Source organism: Eptatretus burgeri, chromosome 8 (assembly GCF_056783735.1).
Source record: "Eptatretus burgeri isolate ZD-2024b chromosome 8, Ebu_testis_v1, whole genome shotgun sequence".
Classification (NCBI taxonomy): Eukaryota; Metazoa; Chordata; class Myxini; order Myxiniformes; family Myxinidae; genus Eptatretus; species Eptatretus burgeri.
In genome coordinates, this window is record NC_140968.1 from 97,974,467 (window position 1) to 97,995,226 (window position 20,760).

Here is a 20,760-nt window from a genome sequence, read left to right on the forward strand (position 1 = left end):
CTTGAGGTCATTCCCCACCTAAAGTCTTGAAACCATTTTTCTCTATCTCAAACACCTTGCCCGTGGCGCCCCCTTCAAGTTTGTTTTTACGCTGATGTCATCAAAGTATGGATAATCCGATGAGTGTGAAATGCCATATAGCCTATATGACGTTATATTGTTTCTGGAATGTTCCAGAGGAAGTTTTGCACCAAAGGTCATAATCCTTGACCTTTGACCTTTAAAGGTCACAAAGGTCAAATTTTCAAAGTTGTGGGAATCGAACCGGGTTTTCGACCTTCTTCGACGAACTAACTCCAATAAGCTATAGCACGTATCCTGTTTCCTTATTTTAATATCCACAACAATGTTTTGTGACCTTTAAAGGTTATGCAAAGGTCAAATTTTGAAAGTTGTTGAACGAAACTGGATTTTCGACATTTTTCAGCTAATAACCTGTCACTCGTACCACATCATGTTGATCATTTTTATAACTTGGTCAAAAATTATCATATCGTCTCATCCTTGACTTCTGAAGCAATCTACATCGTCAAATACCGCTCGTGAACCATCGTCGTCTTCAGACTTGTAATACTTTTATCATCATATCCGTTGAAATGGTCTTTCATTACAACCACCTCGTATGTGTATTTTTTTGTTTATTTTCATTCATAACAAGACAGGTACCTTGTAGTTACACTTGATCTTTCATTATTTTCGCTTTCAAATCATATTTTAATTGCTTGCTTTATTTATTTTATCTTTTTAATTTTTGTTTTTGATGGACATTCAAGAGAATGGCAATTGACATAATTGGGAGTGAATCAGTGAAGTAGAAATAAGCTCTGGCTCTCCGTATTTTTTCTTTCTATGTATTACCTTTTTTTTCTTTCTCTCTCTTATTCTTTCTTTATTTTTTTCCTCTTTTTTTTTTTTTTGCCTATTTTTCTTTCTCTCCTACTTCGATTCATCTATATTTCTTACAATTCACTGTGCAAGTTCATCACGGTGCACATCAATGGTCGTTATCTCCTCCAACGAAGGTAGACGGAGGTTCTGGTTTCACCCCTGTCTGTCTGTCTGTTTGTCCGTGAGCAGGATATCTTAAAAAGTTATGGATGGATTCGGACGAAACTTGGTGGACAGCTCGAGTGTGTGACAAGGAAGAATTGATTAGATTTTGTTAATGGTATGGATGCAGATCCGGCCTATCAGTGGATTACAACCCATAAACAGTTCAGCTTGGTGGAGGTATGCGCTCTACTGAGTGCCATTCGAGTTTTCAAGTGTAGTGCAACTTTCCCATCATCATAGTTTTTCTAATCTTTAGACACACTGTCTTGTATTAACAGTTTGCTCAGGTTTTGAAATTTTAACTCCAACATTCTTTGTTTGGATCACAAAAGCCCACCATGTTTGATGCACAATGTATTTGTGAGAATGATATCACCTGCAAGTACTGTTTGCATATCATCTCTTCATGTAACCCTTCTGAAATTGGCCATTAGCTCCACGCACAAAACTTATTGCCAATTTAAAAAATCGCTCAGCTGCTTGCTGAGATGTTGCTTTTTTTTTTTCTTATCCTGGGCATTTGGAATGCAGGGCAAACCTAGAAGGGCACCCGGGAGAGCGCATACCTCCGCCACATAATGCCTGATCCACGAGAACATATCGGGCCCAATACATTTTTGAAATACATTGGTGTACAGTACTATATCGGTTTTGGCCCTATCTCTCAATGGTGAATGCCTGGCATTGGCTTAATGGTTAGGGTGGTGGGCTTTGGATCCTAGGGTCCTGAGTTCAAATCTCGCTCAGCTGTTGAATTAATACCAGGTTGGGTTAACTCGACCTGTCATCCTTGTGAGGTTGGCAAAATGAGTGCCAGCATGCTGGTGTACTGTGTCGGAGTGGCGATCCGTCCAGGATTGTGCTCAATAGCCAAGGAGACTGCTTAGGCAGCACCAACGCTCTGCACAGAGAGTATGGTCCCAATCTCCTCTCCTCCTCCTCCTCCTCCTCTCAATGGTGAAGAATCACTTTAAAAATTAAATAATTCTCGTATCCAGATCCGGATTCGGATCTTCACCAAAATCGAATCAATTCATCCTTGTTACACACCCAACATGTCCACCATGTTTTATCCGAATCTGTCATCAACTTTTTGAGATATCTTGTACACAAACAAACAGACAGAAAGGGCTGAAAACATAACCTCCTTCACCTTCGGTGCGGAGGTAAATATAGTTGTAAAATCCCCCACAGCACACTTTGCACGATCATGCTTGTGAAATTAAACGTGGCGGGGGTGTCATCACGGCAGCTGTTCAGACTCTTTCCCTCCACAGATGATGTATCGTCACTCTCGATGACTATGAGCATTATTTTGCAACTGTTTGCGATGTTTTTGGAACATGCCATCATGGCTTCTTGTTCATTTATACATTTTACATGTGTGTGCATTGTGTGTCGTGGCTGGTTGAATCGTGAAATGTGTGATAACACCTTTGCCGTTCGCGTTCTCCCTGCCAGCCGTGGCCACCCTTGGTGTGGTTGCGGCAGCTGTTTTAACTTCCATTCAATCTGTCCTTGATATCCTGACACACCTTTGAATGTCACCTCCTTGACAAGATGCGAGTGAATTTGGTCAATGTGCTTGCAGAAAGCGCCGGTTTGTTGTGAGCTGTATAATGAATTCCTTTTCCATGGTTTCCATTATTCTTCGTGTTCTTTCATCACTATTCTCTGGCCATTTCATGTCGACACTGAAACCTTGTTGTTTGCAGCATAATGAACATATAAAACGTGGTTTATCTCAAATGATGCATAAAGTATTCCACTACAGTTGCTTAAAGCCTTCAATAGCGTGGCTTCAAAACCTCCCACTCCAGGTCATCATGGACTTTGTCTGTCACGGAAGGTTCTGCTTTATCACAAAGGCGTTTGGTATCTTTCGTCACGTTGCAGAGCAGAGTAGTTGATGGAGTAATGGAGTAATGGAGGGAGGAGGGAGGCAGGGAGGAGGGGAGGGGGGAACAGTAATGTTTGCAGTGAACCACGACCATGGAGATTGATCCTCAGTGGGTCTGAAGACGTCTCTTGGAAGTACCAAAAATATAAATGCATATGCAGTTTGCAGTTTGATCTTAATCGTTTCATGGACACGTTTACACGACACAAGACTTTCATTTACCATCCCTTTTGGATCAATAAATAATAAACAAGCCGGTAGGCGACGAGGGATCCGCTAGGATCGAAGCGCTGGATGCGATGCTTTTCATTCTGACCGATCCACCGACGAAGATTCATTGCCAACACGTATTGGTTCACAAACAATTGTTCCTCTGCCTGGCAAGATTTTTCCTGTTGCGTATTTTGCCAACTGGCACTCCTCACAGGACTACCATTTGAAAAATAAAACCTCAATCAAAAATCGGCTCGAGTAAAATTTTCTAAATATCTCGAAGTGTTTAATTCTGAAGTCTCGTTTCTCCACATTCAAATCTGTAGGACAAGTATTGAAAATAGTGAACGTAGGTCGAGAAAAAGTATTTTTTCGAATTTTGCGTATTTCAGCCCCGACACCCTTGGTGATCGAATCTGGAAAAATGCTGCGCTTCAATTTTGTAGTAGTTATTAAACTCTATCCAGACACCGAATTTGAATGTTCCGCCGTCGACGGTTTCCGAGGTCAAGGTCACTTAACATATTCCCTGGTTCACCACCTTTCCGCATTCGGAGGGCTGCCATTCAGAAACTGAGAGATAGAGGAACGTTATGCTGTTGCGATAACTAGATGGGGATGCAAGGAATAGGCGGGAGTTGATCCGGTCGCTCTACCTATCATAGAAGCCGCGCTACGTCAGTTACCGTTTGGGTTCTTAAAACGTGGTTTTTCTGCCGCTGCATAGCAACGGGTGGTTGCTTAGCAACGAAACTCAAACGCGTACACTCCCAGCACATATGGCACCTGTTCGCCAAGTTTCATCGAAATCTGTTTGCTGGTTTGTGCTGTGGAGCCTCGTGTTGCACACACACACACACACACACACACACACACACACACACACACACACACACACACACACAGACTGAAAACCCAACAATAACGGATATCTAGCGAATCCCAACAAGCACACATTTGTGCAATTGGAGATTCCTTTGCAATTTGCTTGGTGGAGGTAGATATGTAGGGGCATGGATCTTTTTTTTTTTTCTATTCAGAGTTAAGGCTCATGGAAGAGCTAGAACATCGAACGGATCAGTCGCAACAGAACAAAAGGAACAATCGAGAGAGGGAGGGGTGTGGATACCAACAGTGGAGTTCAAGGACAAAATCGAGACTTGGGGAGGAATGAGGGCAATGAAGGACGCATGAGTTGGACAAGTTAGATGCAGAAGGAAACTCTCAGGAAGGAAAAACTGAAACTTTGTAAGGAGGTAAACCTCATACAACCTTGCTCATATAACCCTACAAGTTAGGTCACCCGATCAAGATTGGGTTATTCAGAATTGAGTAAAGCATCAGACCGGCCGAATGTGCATGCGCAGTCCAAGCTCACTCATCCCCTCTCCTGGCTGAGGTCGTTGTATGCCACCATCCAAGCCAATGTGAAATGAGAGGCGAGCGTACGTCACCTGACAGGCGCAGTTATTTCGTGTTGTTACATCAGTTTTCATTAAGAATTGAAAGTTCGTATTCTGATGTTGACCTTCCGCATGTGAAACTAGAAACAAACGGACGGTGTGTTTGTGTACGTGTTTTTACTTATTTTTAATTTTTTTTTTCACTTTGATTCCCACTGTTATATCTCGCTGATAATTTTACCTTTTCAGTCTCTTGAAACAAAGAATTAATTTTTGATCCAAGTAGCGAGTCATTTATTGATTTTGCTTTTGTTCTCCTCTAACCTGCATCAGTTCAATTGCTCTATTTATTTATTTATTTATTTGTTTATTTTGACATGACTGATCATGGTGTGGTTGGCTTGCGCACAGTGTGCTGATCATGACAGTTTGTCCTGACGTTGCAAAAGCTTCCTAAAGGCAAATCTTAAAAAAAACTAAAAAAACAATACCTGTAAATGCAAGACCAACCAGAGCAAAGTCGATGGCATGCCATCGCAAACCCCCACGCTTCCGACCGAAAACAAAGTGGAAAAATGGCATAAAGTTCCATAAGGATTGACCCAACAATATCAAATTTTGAATCAAACATGTTTTTTAACCACTTTGACCCTTGTGACCACAAGTTCTTCCTTATGGGGCATGAACTGGACCGGGGGTCAAATCCAAAAAGTCGTTGGATATTTCATGCATCTCACAATGTTGATTGCATATACGTTTCGTTTATAAATGTGCCGGTAACTGAATTTTTTTTTGGGGGGGGTGGGATTTGACCCCATGGGGCGGGCCAAAAAATGATACTACTCTTGCACTTTCTTGTCAGGTGGTGATCATAACTACCAAGTTTGATGAATTTATGCACAATCGTTTAGGAGGAGCTAGTGAGACCGTCCATCCATCTATCTGACAGACAGATAGACAGATGGACGGACAAACAGATTGAGTCAATTGCGCAAAATCCCCCTGTTTTTTGTTTTTATTTTTAAAGCATGGGATAAAAACATTGTTTCTCTTATAGTTGCTGTTTGAGATGTATTATGCACAATGTTTATTGTTGAAAGTTTGTGGTTTTCATTTGTTGCATTGATTTGCTTTATTTATGAACAGCAATGTTAAGTTATATAGCTTATTCCTTTTGTTCCCCGCCCCTCCGACAAAGTTAGAGACGGGGGACATAAAAATGAACTCCGTCCCACGACCAATCATTCGTCCATGTACTTTTGTTTACACGATATTTTAAAAACCGTTAAATATTTAGCTTTCGTATTACACAGATCTATTCTTCATACCACCCAAAAGGCGGAGGACTGAGAGTATCAGCTCCTTGTTGTTTGTTTGTTTTTGGAAGGGTTAAACAGCTTTGAGTTGAATTGTTTATTGTGTCTTCACTCATGTGAATTGGCATTTGTGACCTCTCCACCACCTAATCCCCACTACGACGCCACCAACAAATATTCCACTACATTTGTTCCTACGTGTAAGCACGGCTGTTAATTACGGCGTGCATTCCACAAAGTCGGCAAGGTGAGCATTCTACGCACTGTCATGGTTGGAATCTTTCACTGGTTGCTTGTTACCAAGCATTGCAGTGGCTGTGCCAAGGCACCAGTTTATATAAAGCCGCCTGATTGTCTTTCAAGGCCAGGTTATCAAGAGGACAAAGCTTTGAGGTTTATTTTTTTTGTTTGCTGTGTAAAAGGAAGGAACTGCTCAGGTAATAAGAAATGTACCAAACATTTTACCATGTGCTTGTGCTTCCAAATTCTCACCTTCTTCGTGCAACCTTTTAAGTGTTTCTAAGGTGTATTGAAAAAAAAATAATGTGGGAAGTTCTTGACATATTTTGTTTATTGCTTTGTGTGTCATTACATATGGACTCGGTTTGCTCAATGTGCAGTCAGCTGTGTGCGTGTTCCAAACGTGTCCTCTTGTTGCATCAATCCGGCGCTACGGAATTCGAGTTGATCGTTTCACACTTGCTCTTGTGCTTTTGACATTTTTTAAATGTTTTTTTAACTTAAAATTTACTCAACCAAATAAATGAATTGTTTCAGCTCACTATTTATCATCAGCTAATTTGAATGCTCATTATCCCGCGCAAAGTGAAAAGCCGGGTTTAAGCAATTGATTTGTTCACTGTGTGTCTGTTCGTCTGCCCGTCTACAAACGTCAGTTTATGATTGAGGAAATACTCATTCCAATTAAATATTATGTTTTGAACATGAATCGGAAAACGAACCTGTAGTTTTAGCAGTATTTTGGCTCTGAATTCATCCCAATCATGTATACGCAGAGAGGAATGCCATAATTTTTTTTTACTCTGTCTGTCTGTCACTGAAACTAAATTGAAAGTAATTCCAAACAGGAAACTTACTGTTTTTAAGGATGTTATAAAGGACACAAACAACAGGCACGAAGAACTAATGCAACATGTTAAACGAGGTGGTGTAAAAGACGAGGTGGTGTAAAAGACGAGGTGGTGTAAAAGATGGTTGACTTCCAGAATTTTTTTTTCTACAACCTTTAAAAACTTTATTTTATTTAAATTGAATTATATACTTGAACACTGTAGAACACAAATCACCTTTTTATCTCCACGCTTTTGGTAGAAAAAAAAAAAGGTTTAGACATTGTAATCGGCTCATATGTCTGGCTGTCTGTGTCCGTCACGCCATCTCAAACGGTAAGGAAGAAATTCGCCAAACCTGGTAGTTGTGATCACCACATGCAAAGAAGGTGAAAGAGCAGTGTCATTTTTGGTCACGCCCCTCTCCCCCCCGGGGCAGGGTCAAAAGTTCAAATGCAATTGCAGGTACATTTCTAATCATTTTCTTAATGAAACTTTATCTGCAACCGACATTGGGGGATGCATGAAATATGTAACAATTTCTTTTTGATTTGATCCCTGGTTCATGCCCACAGGGGATCGGGACTTAGGTTCACAGGGGGGGGTCAAAATGGGAGAAAAAAAAACAATTTTCCTCAAAGTTTGATATGGAGTTAATCCTGGTGGAACTTGATCCCATCTTTCAACTTTGCTTTCGATGGGAAGCATGGGAATTTGCAATGACGTGTATCGACTTCGCTCGAGTTATCACTTTAAAAATCTCTCAGTTGAGCAGAACTTGGAAAAAGTATTCATACTGACATGGATTTTTTTAACCCACCTTGTTGTGATCGTTGTCCTCCTGAAGGATTCTAACTGGCCGATTGTGGAATCCTATTTGACTTCAGGCAGAGTTTAACGTTTGTCCGATTTGGTTATAAAATCCTACAAAAACCCTATTGACACTGATAAAACTGATGTCCACACAAGTCCTTCCTTGTGAAACAATTTATTTCCTAATTATACACCATACACTTCTCACCCTCGTACAATGAACTTAAGAATCCGCATTGATTGCAATATTATTTGGTTCTATTTCATTGATTCTTACTTAAGTTAACAGTTAGACCAACCCGATTCAATTCACTTCTACATTACATCAGAGAGTTTTATTCTAACTTGGTACTTGGTCAGTTCCAAGGAGTACAAGCCACTGAGATACTATACTTCCTCACGTGCTTGCACTGAAACAATTTACCTTTCAAAGCATTTTATACTTTCATGAGAGAGAGGTTGGGGGCTATTCACCGAGACTGTAGACGTGTCCTTTAGACGAAAAGCCACTTCGTACATTTCTAAGCAAGGGTTCATTTATCAGCCCGGTCACTCTGCTCCAGAACAACACATTTCTTATCATTTAGGGCAAAAGTCTTTTGGCCAGAAATGACAGCCAAATCAACTTGCAGCATAAAAGTTACATTTCTGAAACTCCATTTGTTACAATTTAAAATACATTAATATAAAATTTCCCCCCACACTACCATGACGATGAGGGCAGCGTAACTATGAGAAAATCGATGAGAATCAGCATTCACGCCATCATTCCTTGACGGTAGAATAAGTTCTTGAGATTCTGACAAATATGGCGGCGCATAGCGCTGTATGCTTACCATACAGGTAAGCTTATTCAAGGTTCACAAACAAAACAAAAACATAGATCAGGCTCGGCAATGCAAAGCAAGAGGACTCTTCCCATGCCCTTTTTCTCAAGACTACGCAATGTGAGTTATGAGTATCCATGAAAGTATGAACCCCCCATTTAGAAAAAAAAACAAAAAAATTCTTCCTACATTTCTAATTTCTGAGCTGTATCTCAGAGCCGGTTCAGACTTTCGGAATGAAATTTTGCTTCATTTGGCCAAATGTGAATAAATAGTATGCGGGTTGACCTATTTTGTTTTTACCTTGACCCATTTTTAAGGTCATGACTTCCTCATCGACATTTTAACATTTTTCACCACAACCCGACTAAGCTTTGTCCGATCAGAACGAAATTAACCTCTCCAGGTAGCCTAGAGAAAGGTGCATTTACAATTGATTGACATCATACCCTCCGGGTTAAGCGTCGAGGTCAAATGGTGGTCTGAAAATAACGCGTGTTTTTTTTTTGTCATCGCACAATTTTTCCAACGCGGAATCTCAAAGACCGCTTGGCCTTCTAAGATGTTCTTACAACATAGTGCCGTACCTGCACTGAAGTTGTACACCTGATAATCGATTCGTGTCCTTTTTTTCACCTAACACCTACTTTTTTTTCGGATTGTGACCTAATTAACAACAACAAAAAAACTTTTTGATCATAATTTGAAAAATTTTCCTCCAATTTTTATGACGTTGAGTTTTATGGACATATTATAGATAGGGACACATTTTTGTAATCTACGACCTCAATGTTGAAGGCAAAGACTTATTGTGTTCTGAAAAAGATATGGCCATCAATGGATCGTGGGCCAAGGGTAAGTCGCGGACGATTGCTTTGTGATCGCAAATATCTAGTTTTCTTTCTTTCTTTCTTTTTCTTTCCTTTGTAATGCGCCAGGCTACAAGTAAACATGCAGGACAAATGTACTCATGAAACCGAATTCTCCGTGGAGAGGAAAATTAGTTCTGCCTCTGCCGAGGGCTTACAAGTGATTCACCTTGGACATTTGTGACATTGCCAACATTTGTCACGTCGCTACACAAGGACAAAATTGTATCTTGGCACGAGTTTTGTGTGGGCTCGCAGGTGTGCACACTTAACTTTGAGCTGTCTATCTTGGATTTGAAACGATGCAGCTATAAACTGTCTCCCTGGTGTTTCCTATTCAGGGTGAGGTATCAATGTGTGCACAGTCTATCAAAAGGACATTACCTTGAGGACACATCTGTCAGCATAGGCTGTTGGTCGACGTTAAAGATCCCACTGTGTGTTTCACGAAGAGTAGTGGAGTTATTGCCAGCATACTGAGCAAATTATAAATTCCAGCCATAACCTACAGGGGGCACTGCATCATACTTGCAGAAATGAATGCAGATTTGGACCCCAATTTTTCGCGATCTTGTCTTTTTACCTCTGCCGCCGAAGATGAAGGAGGTTATGTTTTCACCCCTCTCTGTTGCCTGTCTGTTTGTTTGCAGGATATCTCAAAAAAAATGTGGACGGATCCGGATGAAATTTGGTGTGCAGGTTGGGTGTGTGACAAGGACGAACTGATTCAATTTTGGTGAAGATGCAGATCTGGATCCGGATACTAGAATTTTTTCAGTGATTCTTCACCATTGATAGATAGTGCTAAACTGATATCTAGCACGATATCTCAACAAGTTGTGGACGGATTCTGATGAAACTTGGTGGACATGTGAGGTGTGTGCAATGAAGAATTGATTCAGTTTTGGTGAAGATCCAAATCCGAATCCGGATCCAGTTCTGATAAAAAAAATTTTTAAGTGATTGTTCACCATTGAGAGATCGCGCTAAACTAATATGTAGCACAATATCTCGAAGTTGTGGACGGATTCGGATTTAACTTGATGGACATGTTGGGTGCGTGACAAGGACGAAATGATTCAATTTTGGTGAAGATCCGAATCTGGATCTGAATCCGAGAATTATTTAGTTTTTAAAGTGATTCTTCACCATTGAGAGATGGGGCCAAAAATGATACCGTACTGTATCGCATGATATTTCAAAAATATATTGGGCCTGATATGTTCTCGTGGATCAGGTATTACGTGGTGGAGGTATTCGCTCTACCGAGTGCCCTTCTCGGTGCAACATGTAATACCTGGAACAGCTTTTGCGTCTGGTTCAAGCCGAGGATTTTTAGAATTGGAATTGCTCTAATTACTTGGCCAAACAAACACTGCATGCTTGCGTGCGCGCACATACAATCGTGAATTTTCACACATATCATATATCGATGTAAGCTCCACCGTGTCCTGAGATTTTTGACGGAGAAACTTCCATCACTTTGCTCTACCACCAAAGATCATTGGTACCACTGTCACTACCTGCAGGTGCCGTGAGTACTTGTACGGGGTGATTTGGCGTCGTCGTGATTGGCTGTCTCATTTGTCAAAGCACCCTTGTGTAAATCATATCTTTAAACGACTGATTAATGTGATTAAAGTTAAACCGGAATATGCATTCCATTATGGTTTGTAGCATTTCTGCGAGATGGGCCACATGCCATTTGGCTAACCGGCAATGTTCTAATTTCATCAATTTAGTGTGTAACCTGTGGCTGCTGGTTTGCATCATTGCTTGGAGCGCAGATGTTCCACTCGAGCAGCGCCTGTTCAGGTTAGCACAGGAATGTGTTGTCTGTTCATCGCGCCGGCGATAGCTCGCATACTCTTCGTGAAGGACACCGCTGGATCTTTAGCATCCATCCGAGGGACGGCGCACAGATCTTGATGAAGCCTGTGAAACACTGGGATGACAGTTTATAGCTGGGTCGGGATTCAAACCCAGGCTAGACAGCTTAGAGGGTGAGCGTGCATGCCTTTCGGCCATCCTGACAGCACTGTCCTAATAAGGACATGCGTTGTGAAACGGGCAGCTTTGTCGTTAGCTGTGTATTTCAGCGATGATTGAAGCCAGTCTGACGTCCACCAACCTGACGTCCGTTTGTGTTTGCTATTCATCTGTTTTTAGGATCCATCAAGAGTTTTAATCAAACTGCAAGATTTTTTTCATGAAATTGATTAATTCTAACGTGAAGTAGTGATTAATCCTGGAGTGTGTGTGTGTGTGTGTGTGTGTGTGTGTGTGTTTTTTTTTGCAAAGGATGGAGGAATGTAACAGAGACCATGTCTTTCGGTCCAAAAATGGTCATTTATTTGTAATGTCACATGTTCTGGCTGGTCTTGCAGTGGAACATGGGTTTGTCCAGTGTAACATTCTGACCATGTTGTGTATTACTTCCTTCCTTATGAATTTGTACATGAAGCCATCCTGAACTAACTTCTGACCTGGTTTGCTTGTCTGTCGTCAGGTATGGATCACGCATTGGATAACCAGTTGGATGCGGCCGAAGTAAAGGAAACCGACCTGATTTTCCTCCGGGGTCTCATGGAAAGCCCCTCCTTGGCAAAGGCAAGACTCGATGACATGGTTTAAATTTTATAGGACTAATGGAAAGCAGGGGGATGATTTTTTTTTTTTTTTTTTTTAATCTTCAACTGAAGTTTATACAAGCTTCCCATTGGATGGTTGAAACCTTCACCCTGTCCCATCCTCCTCACCCCCTGCCAATTAAGAGAAAAAATCTAAAATAAACAAAAAAAACCCCGATATATTCACCATTAAGCACATGTACGTAGATGTTGACCATACGGAGATTATGGTAAGCAGATTTGACGTGTGACCAATGTTGTAACAATTCTGTGAGAATGCTCACGTCATAATCCATGTGGTCACGTGATGAGCTGAGTAATCCCTTGTATTCTCATCATGGTGGCAGAGCAGGTCTCGTGTCCGAACAATTGTGCAACGATTATAGTGTTTGGTCGTTAAAATGTTCACATTGTGTAAAGGATTGACAATTGGCTCAGCATTTTTGTCACCGCACTGACTGTGCTCGCCTTCATCAGAGTAAATACTTGTTTTCCATGGCTTGCTACAGATGACTTGCTCCAGGTACCATGTAAACCTGTACTAACCTGTTTGTCGGTGATGAAACCGTTTCCCCCACCAGGTTTCCTGGTGAGGAGGGTGTTTGGATATGGACACCCAGCAGGATTAAAAACAAAACATGTCAAAGGGCGGAGGAGCTCCTTGTGAGCCAATGGCCATCCATATCTAGTGCCCAACTGTGTCTGCCGACGTCCTCCTGCAGTTGAGTTACGTTTTTTTAGGAGGTTGGTTGCAGGATTTGCACTCCGGTCACTGAAAAACCCTTCATTCCACAAAACCAACAAATGCAAATAAATCTGATAAATAACCCACTCCATGGGAGTGATGCCCTCCGCAGGGCAGTTCACTGGATGTCGGGATTGGGACAAAGCTTTCAGGGCCCCCATTCCTTGAGGATAGGAGGAAAACCATGGGGGTAAACCTCCAGGAACAGATTGAGGTGGTATGTGGCAGGGTGGTGGTGAGGTGTGGTGGGTCTCCTTGGGTTAAATGAGGCAGTCCCTTCAGGTGGATGCCTGGAATGTCCTATCTCTAAGAGAAGATGATCACCTGTCTCTGTTATCAGCTGAGCTCAAGCATTTCAACGTAGGTATTGCAGCACTCTGAGGTTTGGAGACCGGATAGGGGCAAGATTGTGGCGGATGGTTACACCCTGCTACTGGTCTGGTCGCTCTGATGGTTACCATGACCAAGGAGCTGCTTTAGCTGTGTCCAATAAGTTGACTCCCATGATAATTGAGGTGACACCGGTCACTGAGCATATTATGAGAATGAGGATTCCTCAGTCCTTGGATGTCATTTCCCTGGTCTCTACATATGCTCTGACTGAGGCGAGTGATCGCACCGTGAAGGACACATTCTGTGCCACACTCGAGTCTGTGGTTGATCAGTGCCCCAGACGAGATACTCTTCTAGTCTTGGGGGATTTTGATGCATCAAATGGCACTGATAGCGATGGCTGCAAGACACGTGTTTGTCCCCATGGGTCTGGAACTGTGAACCAGATTAATACTAATTTCCTTCACTTTGCAAGAAGTCGTGGACTTAGGGTAGGTAACTGGTTCATTGTTTCAGCACCCACAGCCTCATCGATGGGCTTGGTATTCCAATGCTGGTGGTGCGGCAAAGGAGAATGACCATGGGCTCGTTGATGGTCGCTGGAGGATGATTCAGAACTGCAGGGTCTACCGGAGTACCCGTATAGGGTCTACCGACCACAGGCTTGTTGTAGCATCTCTGAAGTTGCAGCTTAAATCTGGGAGAATAGTACCATTCCAGCCTCGGCGGGATGTTGACAGGCTCAGGGATAAAGGGGTTGCTGAGGAGTTTGCAAACAGGCTGAGTGGGAATTTGGAGGGTCTGGATGCTGTGGGGAATCCTGAAGAGTTGTGGAGAGCCTTCAAGACTAACATCCTCGATGTTGCCGGCGGATGTCTTGTAACCCACTGTCAGGCGAAGAGGAGCTTTGTCTCCTAAGAGACAATGAATACCATTGATTGGAATCGCAGGGCCAGGCTTAATGGCAGAGCTGAGCTGTTCAGGGGGCTGTGGCATAAAACTGTATGTGTCCTCTGTGGACAAGGAGGCCTATGTGCAAGGAATCTGTGAAGGGGTAGAGTGATTCTCACCTGTGGATGAGTGATTCTCATCCAGTTTACAGAGGAATTCGTGAATTGCGTTCCTCCAAGCCCGTCCGTCGGTGTACTGCAGTTGGATCCGAAGGTGGTGTGCTCTTGACAGATGAGTCCGAAGTGAACGCCCGCTGGACCTGTTACTTTGGGCGGCTGTACCAGGCTGACCCACCATTTGTTGAGTTGGACATCGAGGTGTAACTATCCCGATTTGTTGAGTCTCCAATCAACTGAACCGTCTTCATTTGTGGAAGCACAGGCCGTAGTGAACTAGTTGAAAAGGGGAGTAAAGCTCCAGGGATCTGTGGCATCCATGCTGAACTTCTCAAGGCTGGTGGAAATGTTGTACTGGTATCGTTCCATGCAGTTCTGTGCTCTATTGGGAGCACAGGCATCATCCCAACTGACTGGAAGAGGGGCCTTGTTGTCCCTCTCTGGAAAGGGAAGAGTGATCGCCAGGACTGCAACAACGACCGAGGGGTGACGCTGCTCTCAGTGCCGGGCAAGGTCTTTGCTCGGATAATTCTTGATAGGGTTCGCCACCATCTACTCGAGCACCAGTGCCCAGAGCAGTCAGGCTTTACACCAAATAAGTCGACGATTGACGGTATCCTTGATCTCCGGGTCCTCATTGAACGCAGATCAATGTTTCTCCAGGGGCTGCTTGCAGCCGGTGTTGATCTCCACAAAGCATTCGATTCAGTGAATGGGGATGTCTAACGTTGATTGATCTCATTTTTGAACTATACTCTTGTACAGAGTGCTGTGAGGTGTTGTGGTTCCATCTCTGAATTATTTCCAGTTGTTACTGGAGTTCTTCATGGGTTACTGGAGAAGGTTAGAAGTTGTTACTGGAGTTCTTCATCTCTGACTGATTTTGCAGATGATGCGGTCATCCTTGCAGAAACACTGGAGGAGGATATTGGGACTATACTCCGTACAGAGCGTTGGTGCTGCTGAAGCACGAAACACTGGATGTCCTTGTCAGGGCCGTCGAGGTGCTGATTGAGGAATCGAAGCCGCTGGGACTTTGGGTTTCCTGGGTCAAAACAAAGATCCGGGCTTTTAATTACATTTTTGGATGCTGCCATCTTGTCATTAACTGTTTGGTGATGATGTTGAGGTCACAGAGAGATTTCTAAATTCCTTAATTTTCATCCGATTGACTTGAAATTTGCATATCAAGTCATTTAATTAAAGTACTGGGGTTCCTCGCGACATGTCCAAGGTACTTTCCAAAAAAGTTGGACTTGTAACGAAATGATGGATCGCAGGGAATTTTCCCCCATAATGATTGATGTAATTCACGGGGATGTGTTCCAACATTTGGTTTACATTTTACACAACACCACTCAAGCATAGCAATAAAAAAAACCTGTGCGAAACACAAAACATTGGAAAAAATATCGTAAATTAAACAAATTTTAAAGCCCAAACACCTTTTTATTTTACCATGTCTTTTAACTATTTTATAATGATAATTTAGCGGTCTTACACCTTGAAAATTTCTAATCACTGATCGTCTGTCAAGCTGCTGCATCAGTCCTTCACCAAAGAAATTGTCAGGTCAAGTATGGGAACATGTGCCAGAACAGCGCGTCGCTGCGTCCACTTTCCGCTGGTACTCCAGGGGCCTCCATCTGGCCTTCCCCCAGGCAGATGCCTGGCTCATCCCCATCTCCGTGAGATGATGGTCAACCTGTTGCAACCATGAGGCACGTGGTCGGCCCACTGGCCTCCTCCACTCATGAGACTCCCTCACTGAGAGAATCTGGTGAGCAGGATCAGCGTCAGGAAAACGAGCCACATGTCCATACAGCCGCAACTGACGCTCACGGACTATGCAGGTAACAAATCTCATCAGAGTCTCTCTCAGCAACCGCTTGTTGGACACAAAATTCGACCAAGGATAGCCAAGGATACTCCGAAGAGACCTGGTACCAAAGGAATTAAGTCTCCGTCTCAGATCCTTGGTCAGAGTCCAAGTCTCGCATCCATAGAGCAAGACTGGAAGTACCAAGGACCTGAAGACTCGGACTTTCGTCCTCCCGCACAGGTACCGACAACGCCACACCCCATGATGTAGTGAATCCATGACTCCCCAGGCCCGACCCAGACGTCTATTGACCTCTGACTCACAGCCAGCAGAGACATGAATATCACTGCCAAGGTAAGTGAATCTCTCCACGACCTCAACATCCTCACCACAAACAGACACAGACAGGACAGCAGCATCCAAGATGTCACCGAAAGCCTGGATCTTAGTTTTGACCCAAGAAACCCGTAATCCCAGCGGCTCCGACTCCTCATTCAGCACCTCGAGGGCCCCCAAAAGGATACCCAAAGTCTCCGCAAAGATGACTGCATCATCTGCAAAATCAAGGTCCGAGATCTTGACATTCCCAAACGATGCACCGCAGCTTGATCTCTCTGACATCCTCCCTAAAATCCAGTCCATACAAGTGCTGAAAAGTGTGGGGGCAAGTACACATCCCTGACGAACTCCAGTAACAACTGGAAATAAGTCAGAGATGGTACCACCACACTTCACAGCACTCTCAGTACCAGAGTAGAGTTCAGACATCAGATCGATCAGTTTTGGTGGCACCCCACGAAGACCAAGAATCCTCCAGAGGACATCCCGATTCACTGAATCGAACGCTTTACAGAGATCAACATAGGCTGCAAGCAGCCCCTGCCGAAACTCTCATCTGCGTTCGGTGAGGACACGAAGTGCAAGGATACGGTCAATCGTTGACCTCTTTGGTGTAAAGCCTGACTGCTCTGGACGCTGGTGCTCAAGCAGATGGTGGCGAACCCTATCAAGAATTATCCGAGCGAAGACCTTGCCCGGCACTGAGAGCAGCGTCACCCCTCGGTAGTTGTTGCAGTCTTGGCGATCACCCTTCCCTTTCCAGAGAGGAACAACAAGGCCCCTCTTCCAATCAGTTGGGATGATGCCTGTGTTCCAGGCAGAGCACAAAACTGCATGCAACGACACGAGAGCAGCATTTCCACCAGCCTTGAGAAGTTCAGCATGGATGCCACAGATCCCTGGAGCTTTGCCCCGTTTCAACTGGTTCACCGCAGCCCGTGTTTCCACAAGCGAAGGTGGACCATAGTTGATTTGAGGGTCAGCAACAGGGATTGTAACACCCTTGACGTCCAACTCGACAGCTGGGGGATCAACCTGGTACAACCACTCAAAGTAACCGGCCCAGCGGGCCTTCACTTCAGACTCCTCTGTCAAGAGCCTACCACTCTCTGCTCGAACTGCAGTGCTCCGAGGGATGGGCTTGGATGAACGTAATGCGCGAATTCCCCTGTAAGCGGGACGAGAATCACCTGTCCACAGGTGATGCTCTATCCCCTCACAGATTCCTCGCACATAGGCCTCCTTGTCCACCCTCAGTTCACGTTCAGTTTTACGCCTCAGCTCCCTGAACAGCTCAGCTCTGCCATTCAGCCTGGCCCTGCGACTCTGGTCAATGGTATCCAGTGTCCCTTGAGAGACAAAATTCTTCTTTGCCCTGCGGTGAGCTCCAAGACATCCACCGGCAACATCAAGGACGGTGGTTTTGAAGGCGCTCCACAACTCTTCAGGACCGCCCAAAGCACCCAGACCCCCCAAGTGTCCACTCAGCCTGTTCGCAAACTCCTCAGCTACTCTCTCATCCCTCAGCTTGCCAACATGCAGCCGAGGCTTGGATGGTACCATTCTCCAGGATTTAAGGTGCAGCTTTAGAGTTGCTACAACAAGGCTGTGGTCAGTATTGAGGAACTGAACACTCCGGTAGACCCTGCAGTTCTGGATCATCCTCCAACGACCGTCAATGAGGACATGGTCAATCTCCTTTGCCACACCGCCAGCGTTGGAATACCAAGTCCAGTGATGAGCTTGTGGGCACTGAAACCATGAACCAGCCACCCTAAGTCCATGACTTCTTGCAAAGTCAAGGAACTTAGTGCTATTCTGGTTCATAGTTCCTGACCCATGGGGACCAACACACACCTCATAACCATCCCTATCAGTTCCAGTCGATGCATTGAAATCCCCCAAGACGAGAAGTGTATCTCGTCTGGGGCATTGATCAACCACAGACTCGAGCGTGGCGTAGAATGCATCCTTCACAGTGAGATCACTCGCCTCAGTCGGAGCATAAACAGAGACTAGGGAAATGACACCTAAGGTGTGACGAATCCTTAATCTCATAATACGCTCGTTGACCGGTGTTACCTCAATTATCATTGGGGTCAGATTATTGGACACAGCTACAGCAACTCCTTGGGTATGGTAACCATCAGAGCGACCAGACCAATAGTAGGTGTAACCACCCACCATTATCTCACCGCAATCCGGTCTCCGAACCTCAGAGAGAGCTGCAATCCCGATGTCCAAACGCTTGAGCTCAGATGATAACAGAGACAGGTGATCATCCTCTCTTAAGGATAAGGCATTCCAGGCACCCACCCGAAGAGACCACCTCAGGTTAACCCAAGGAGACCGCCGTCTGGTGGACGACACCTCAGCACCACTCCGACACACTCTCCCGCAATCTGACCCAGGTATGTTACCCCGTGGTTTCCCTCCTATCAAAGATTGGGGGTCCCGAAGGCTTTGCCCCAATCCCGTCATCCGGTGAGCTGCCCTGCGAAGGGAAGCTGCACAGGAGGTACTCCCACGGAGTGGGTTTTCAGATTTTTTTTTGCGTTTTTGCGTTTTGCGGAATGAAGGGTTTTACGGTGGCCGGAGTGCAAATCCTGCCACCAACCTCCTCATAAAAAGTAACCCAACTGCAGGAGGACGTCCGCAGACACAGTTGGGCACTAGATATGGATGGCCGTTGGCTCACAAGGAGCTCCTCCGCCCTTTGACAGGTTTTGTTTTTAATCCTGCTGGGTGTCCATATCCAAACACCCTCCTCACCAGAAAACCTGGTGGGGGAGACGGTTTAGTCGCCGACAACCCGACCATGGAACAGGTTAGTACAGGTTTACATGGTACCTGTAGCAGGTCACAGATCTAACCTGACCTGACAGTTGTCTCTGTGCTTTCAAGAAATTGTCCTTCCCACTAAACCACATGGTTTTCCTCACGGAGCCAGGATCCAGCCTTTGTGCCAGCAATCGCACTTGTGCCACATAACCGGACACTCGTGCTGGTTGCGGTGTCCGCAGTGTCACATAGAGCCACCTTGCGGTGTCCACACGTGATGTCACATAGAGCCACTGTGATTCCCACGTCCACTTCGGTCGTTACTGCAGCACGGGCCACGTTGATCGAATGGCACTTCTTGCATGCCAAGTGTCACGCCGTGCCATCTGCATGGGTCGAGGTGGCATTCTTTAATATGGGAACCCAAATGCAATATATATATATATATATATATATATATATATATATATATATATATATATATATATACATATATATATATATACAGTATATATATTTTTGAAAACCATTGAATAAAATCATTAATCACTGTCTAATTTGGAGGGGGAAAAATTAGAATTTTTAATTTTTTTGGTCAATCACAAGGTATCGAAAAAAGCCCGTGTCGTTTTTCCATTTCGCCAGTGATGTCACACCTTGTCACACCTTTGTAGGGTTCACCATGATGTGTTGACCATTTGTTTTAGCTTTACAAACATGTTTTTCCTTCAAGTTTGCAGTCTCAGTCATCGAACAATAGTTGATTGGCTGCATGTCTTTCTTAATGACTTGATACAAGATCGATTTAAATGGTCCCCCTTTACCCCCATGAACCCCTCCTGCATTCCTATAGTACCTGATTTCAACATAAAGCCATTCAATTGGTGACATTGAGGGGGTTAAATGCCAGTGCAAGTCCAAATATCCATTGTGATTGTCACAGACATGGTGAATCGCTTTGACACCTCATTTATGTCACAGCTCTTGGTCGGATATACCGGACATGGCCACCTTGCAGGATTTTGTGTGATTTCGCTCAGATCTGCCAAACAAGCTTCGTAATTTGTTTTCAAGTAGAATGCTTATTCGTCTTGCAATTATCACTGTACATCGATTGTTTGTTTTGCTTTGACGATTGAAGGCTGTTTCTCCCGAAGACTTCCACGGCCAAATGCTTCTTCTTTTGGCACCGCAACTGAGGATGTTGTAAGGTGCTGCGTTATTGCCATGATGAGGGTATTGTGGTGGGCTCTCATGCTAGTTCGTCCCTGTAGTGCTACTCGCTCTTTTTTACTGGCAATGATGCGAAGCCCACGTGGCTCTCTGAGAATGCAAATTATCAGCATGACACAGTGCACCAACTTCTTTGATTAATTACTGCATGGGATGCGGTCATGCCTTGGCACCTCTGCAGGGTTCCTGGCCATGAGTATAATTACAGGCTGAGTCTAACACTCGTATTTTTAGCAGGCAGCATTTGGCAAGCATAACGTGCAGTTCTGGAAGCATTACTCTTTCTCATTTTGAAATTGGATTCCCGGCTGCCTCGGCCTCATTTGCTCCCACTGCGTCCGCTAAT

General features: G+C 44.2%; 1 protein-coding gene across 5 annotated transcripts in view; it reads left to right on the forward strand.

The window, feature by feature from the left end:
* The window catches only part of LOC147022348 (protein PALS2-like), a 111,756-nt gene that overhangs the window by 28,343 nt on the left and 62,653 nt on the right, over positions 1–20,760 (forward strand). For 3 of the 5 annotated variants that reach the window (XM_085893144.1, XM_085893145.1, XM_085893146.1), the window contains exon 2: positions 11,974–12,074. In XM_085893144.1, the coding sequence (XP_085749270.1) occupies positions 11,976–12,074 (99 nt within the window). In that variant the 5' untranslated portion in view covers positions 11,974–11,975. Of the gene's footprint in view, positions 1–6,230; positions 6,323–11,973; positions 12,075–20,760 lie in introns of those variants that run through there. The other 2 variants (XM_085893142.1, XM_085893143.1) reach the window with 1 other exon arrangement.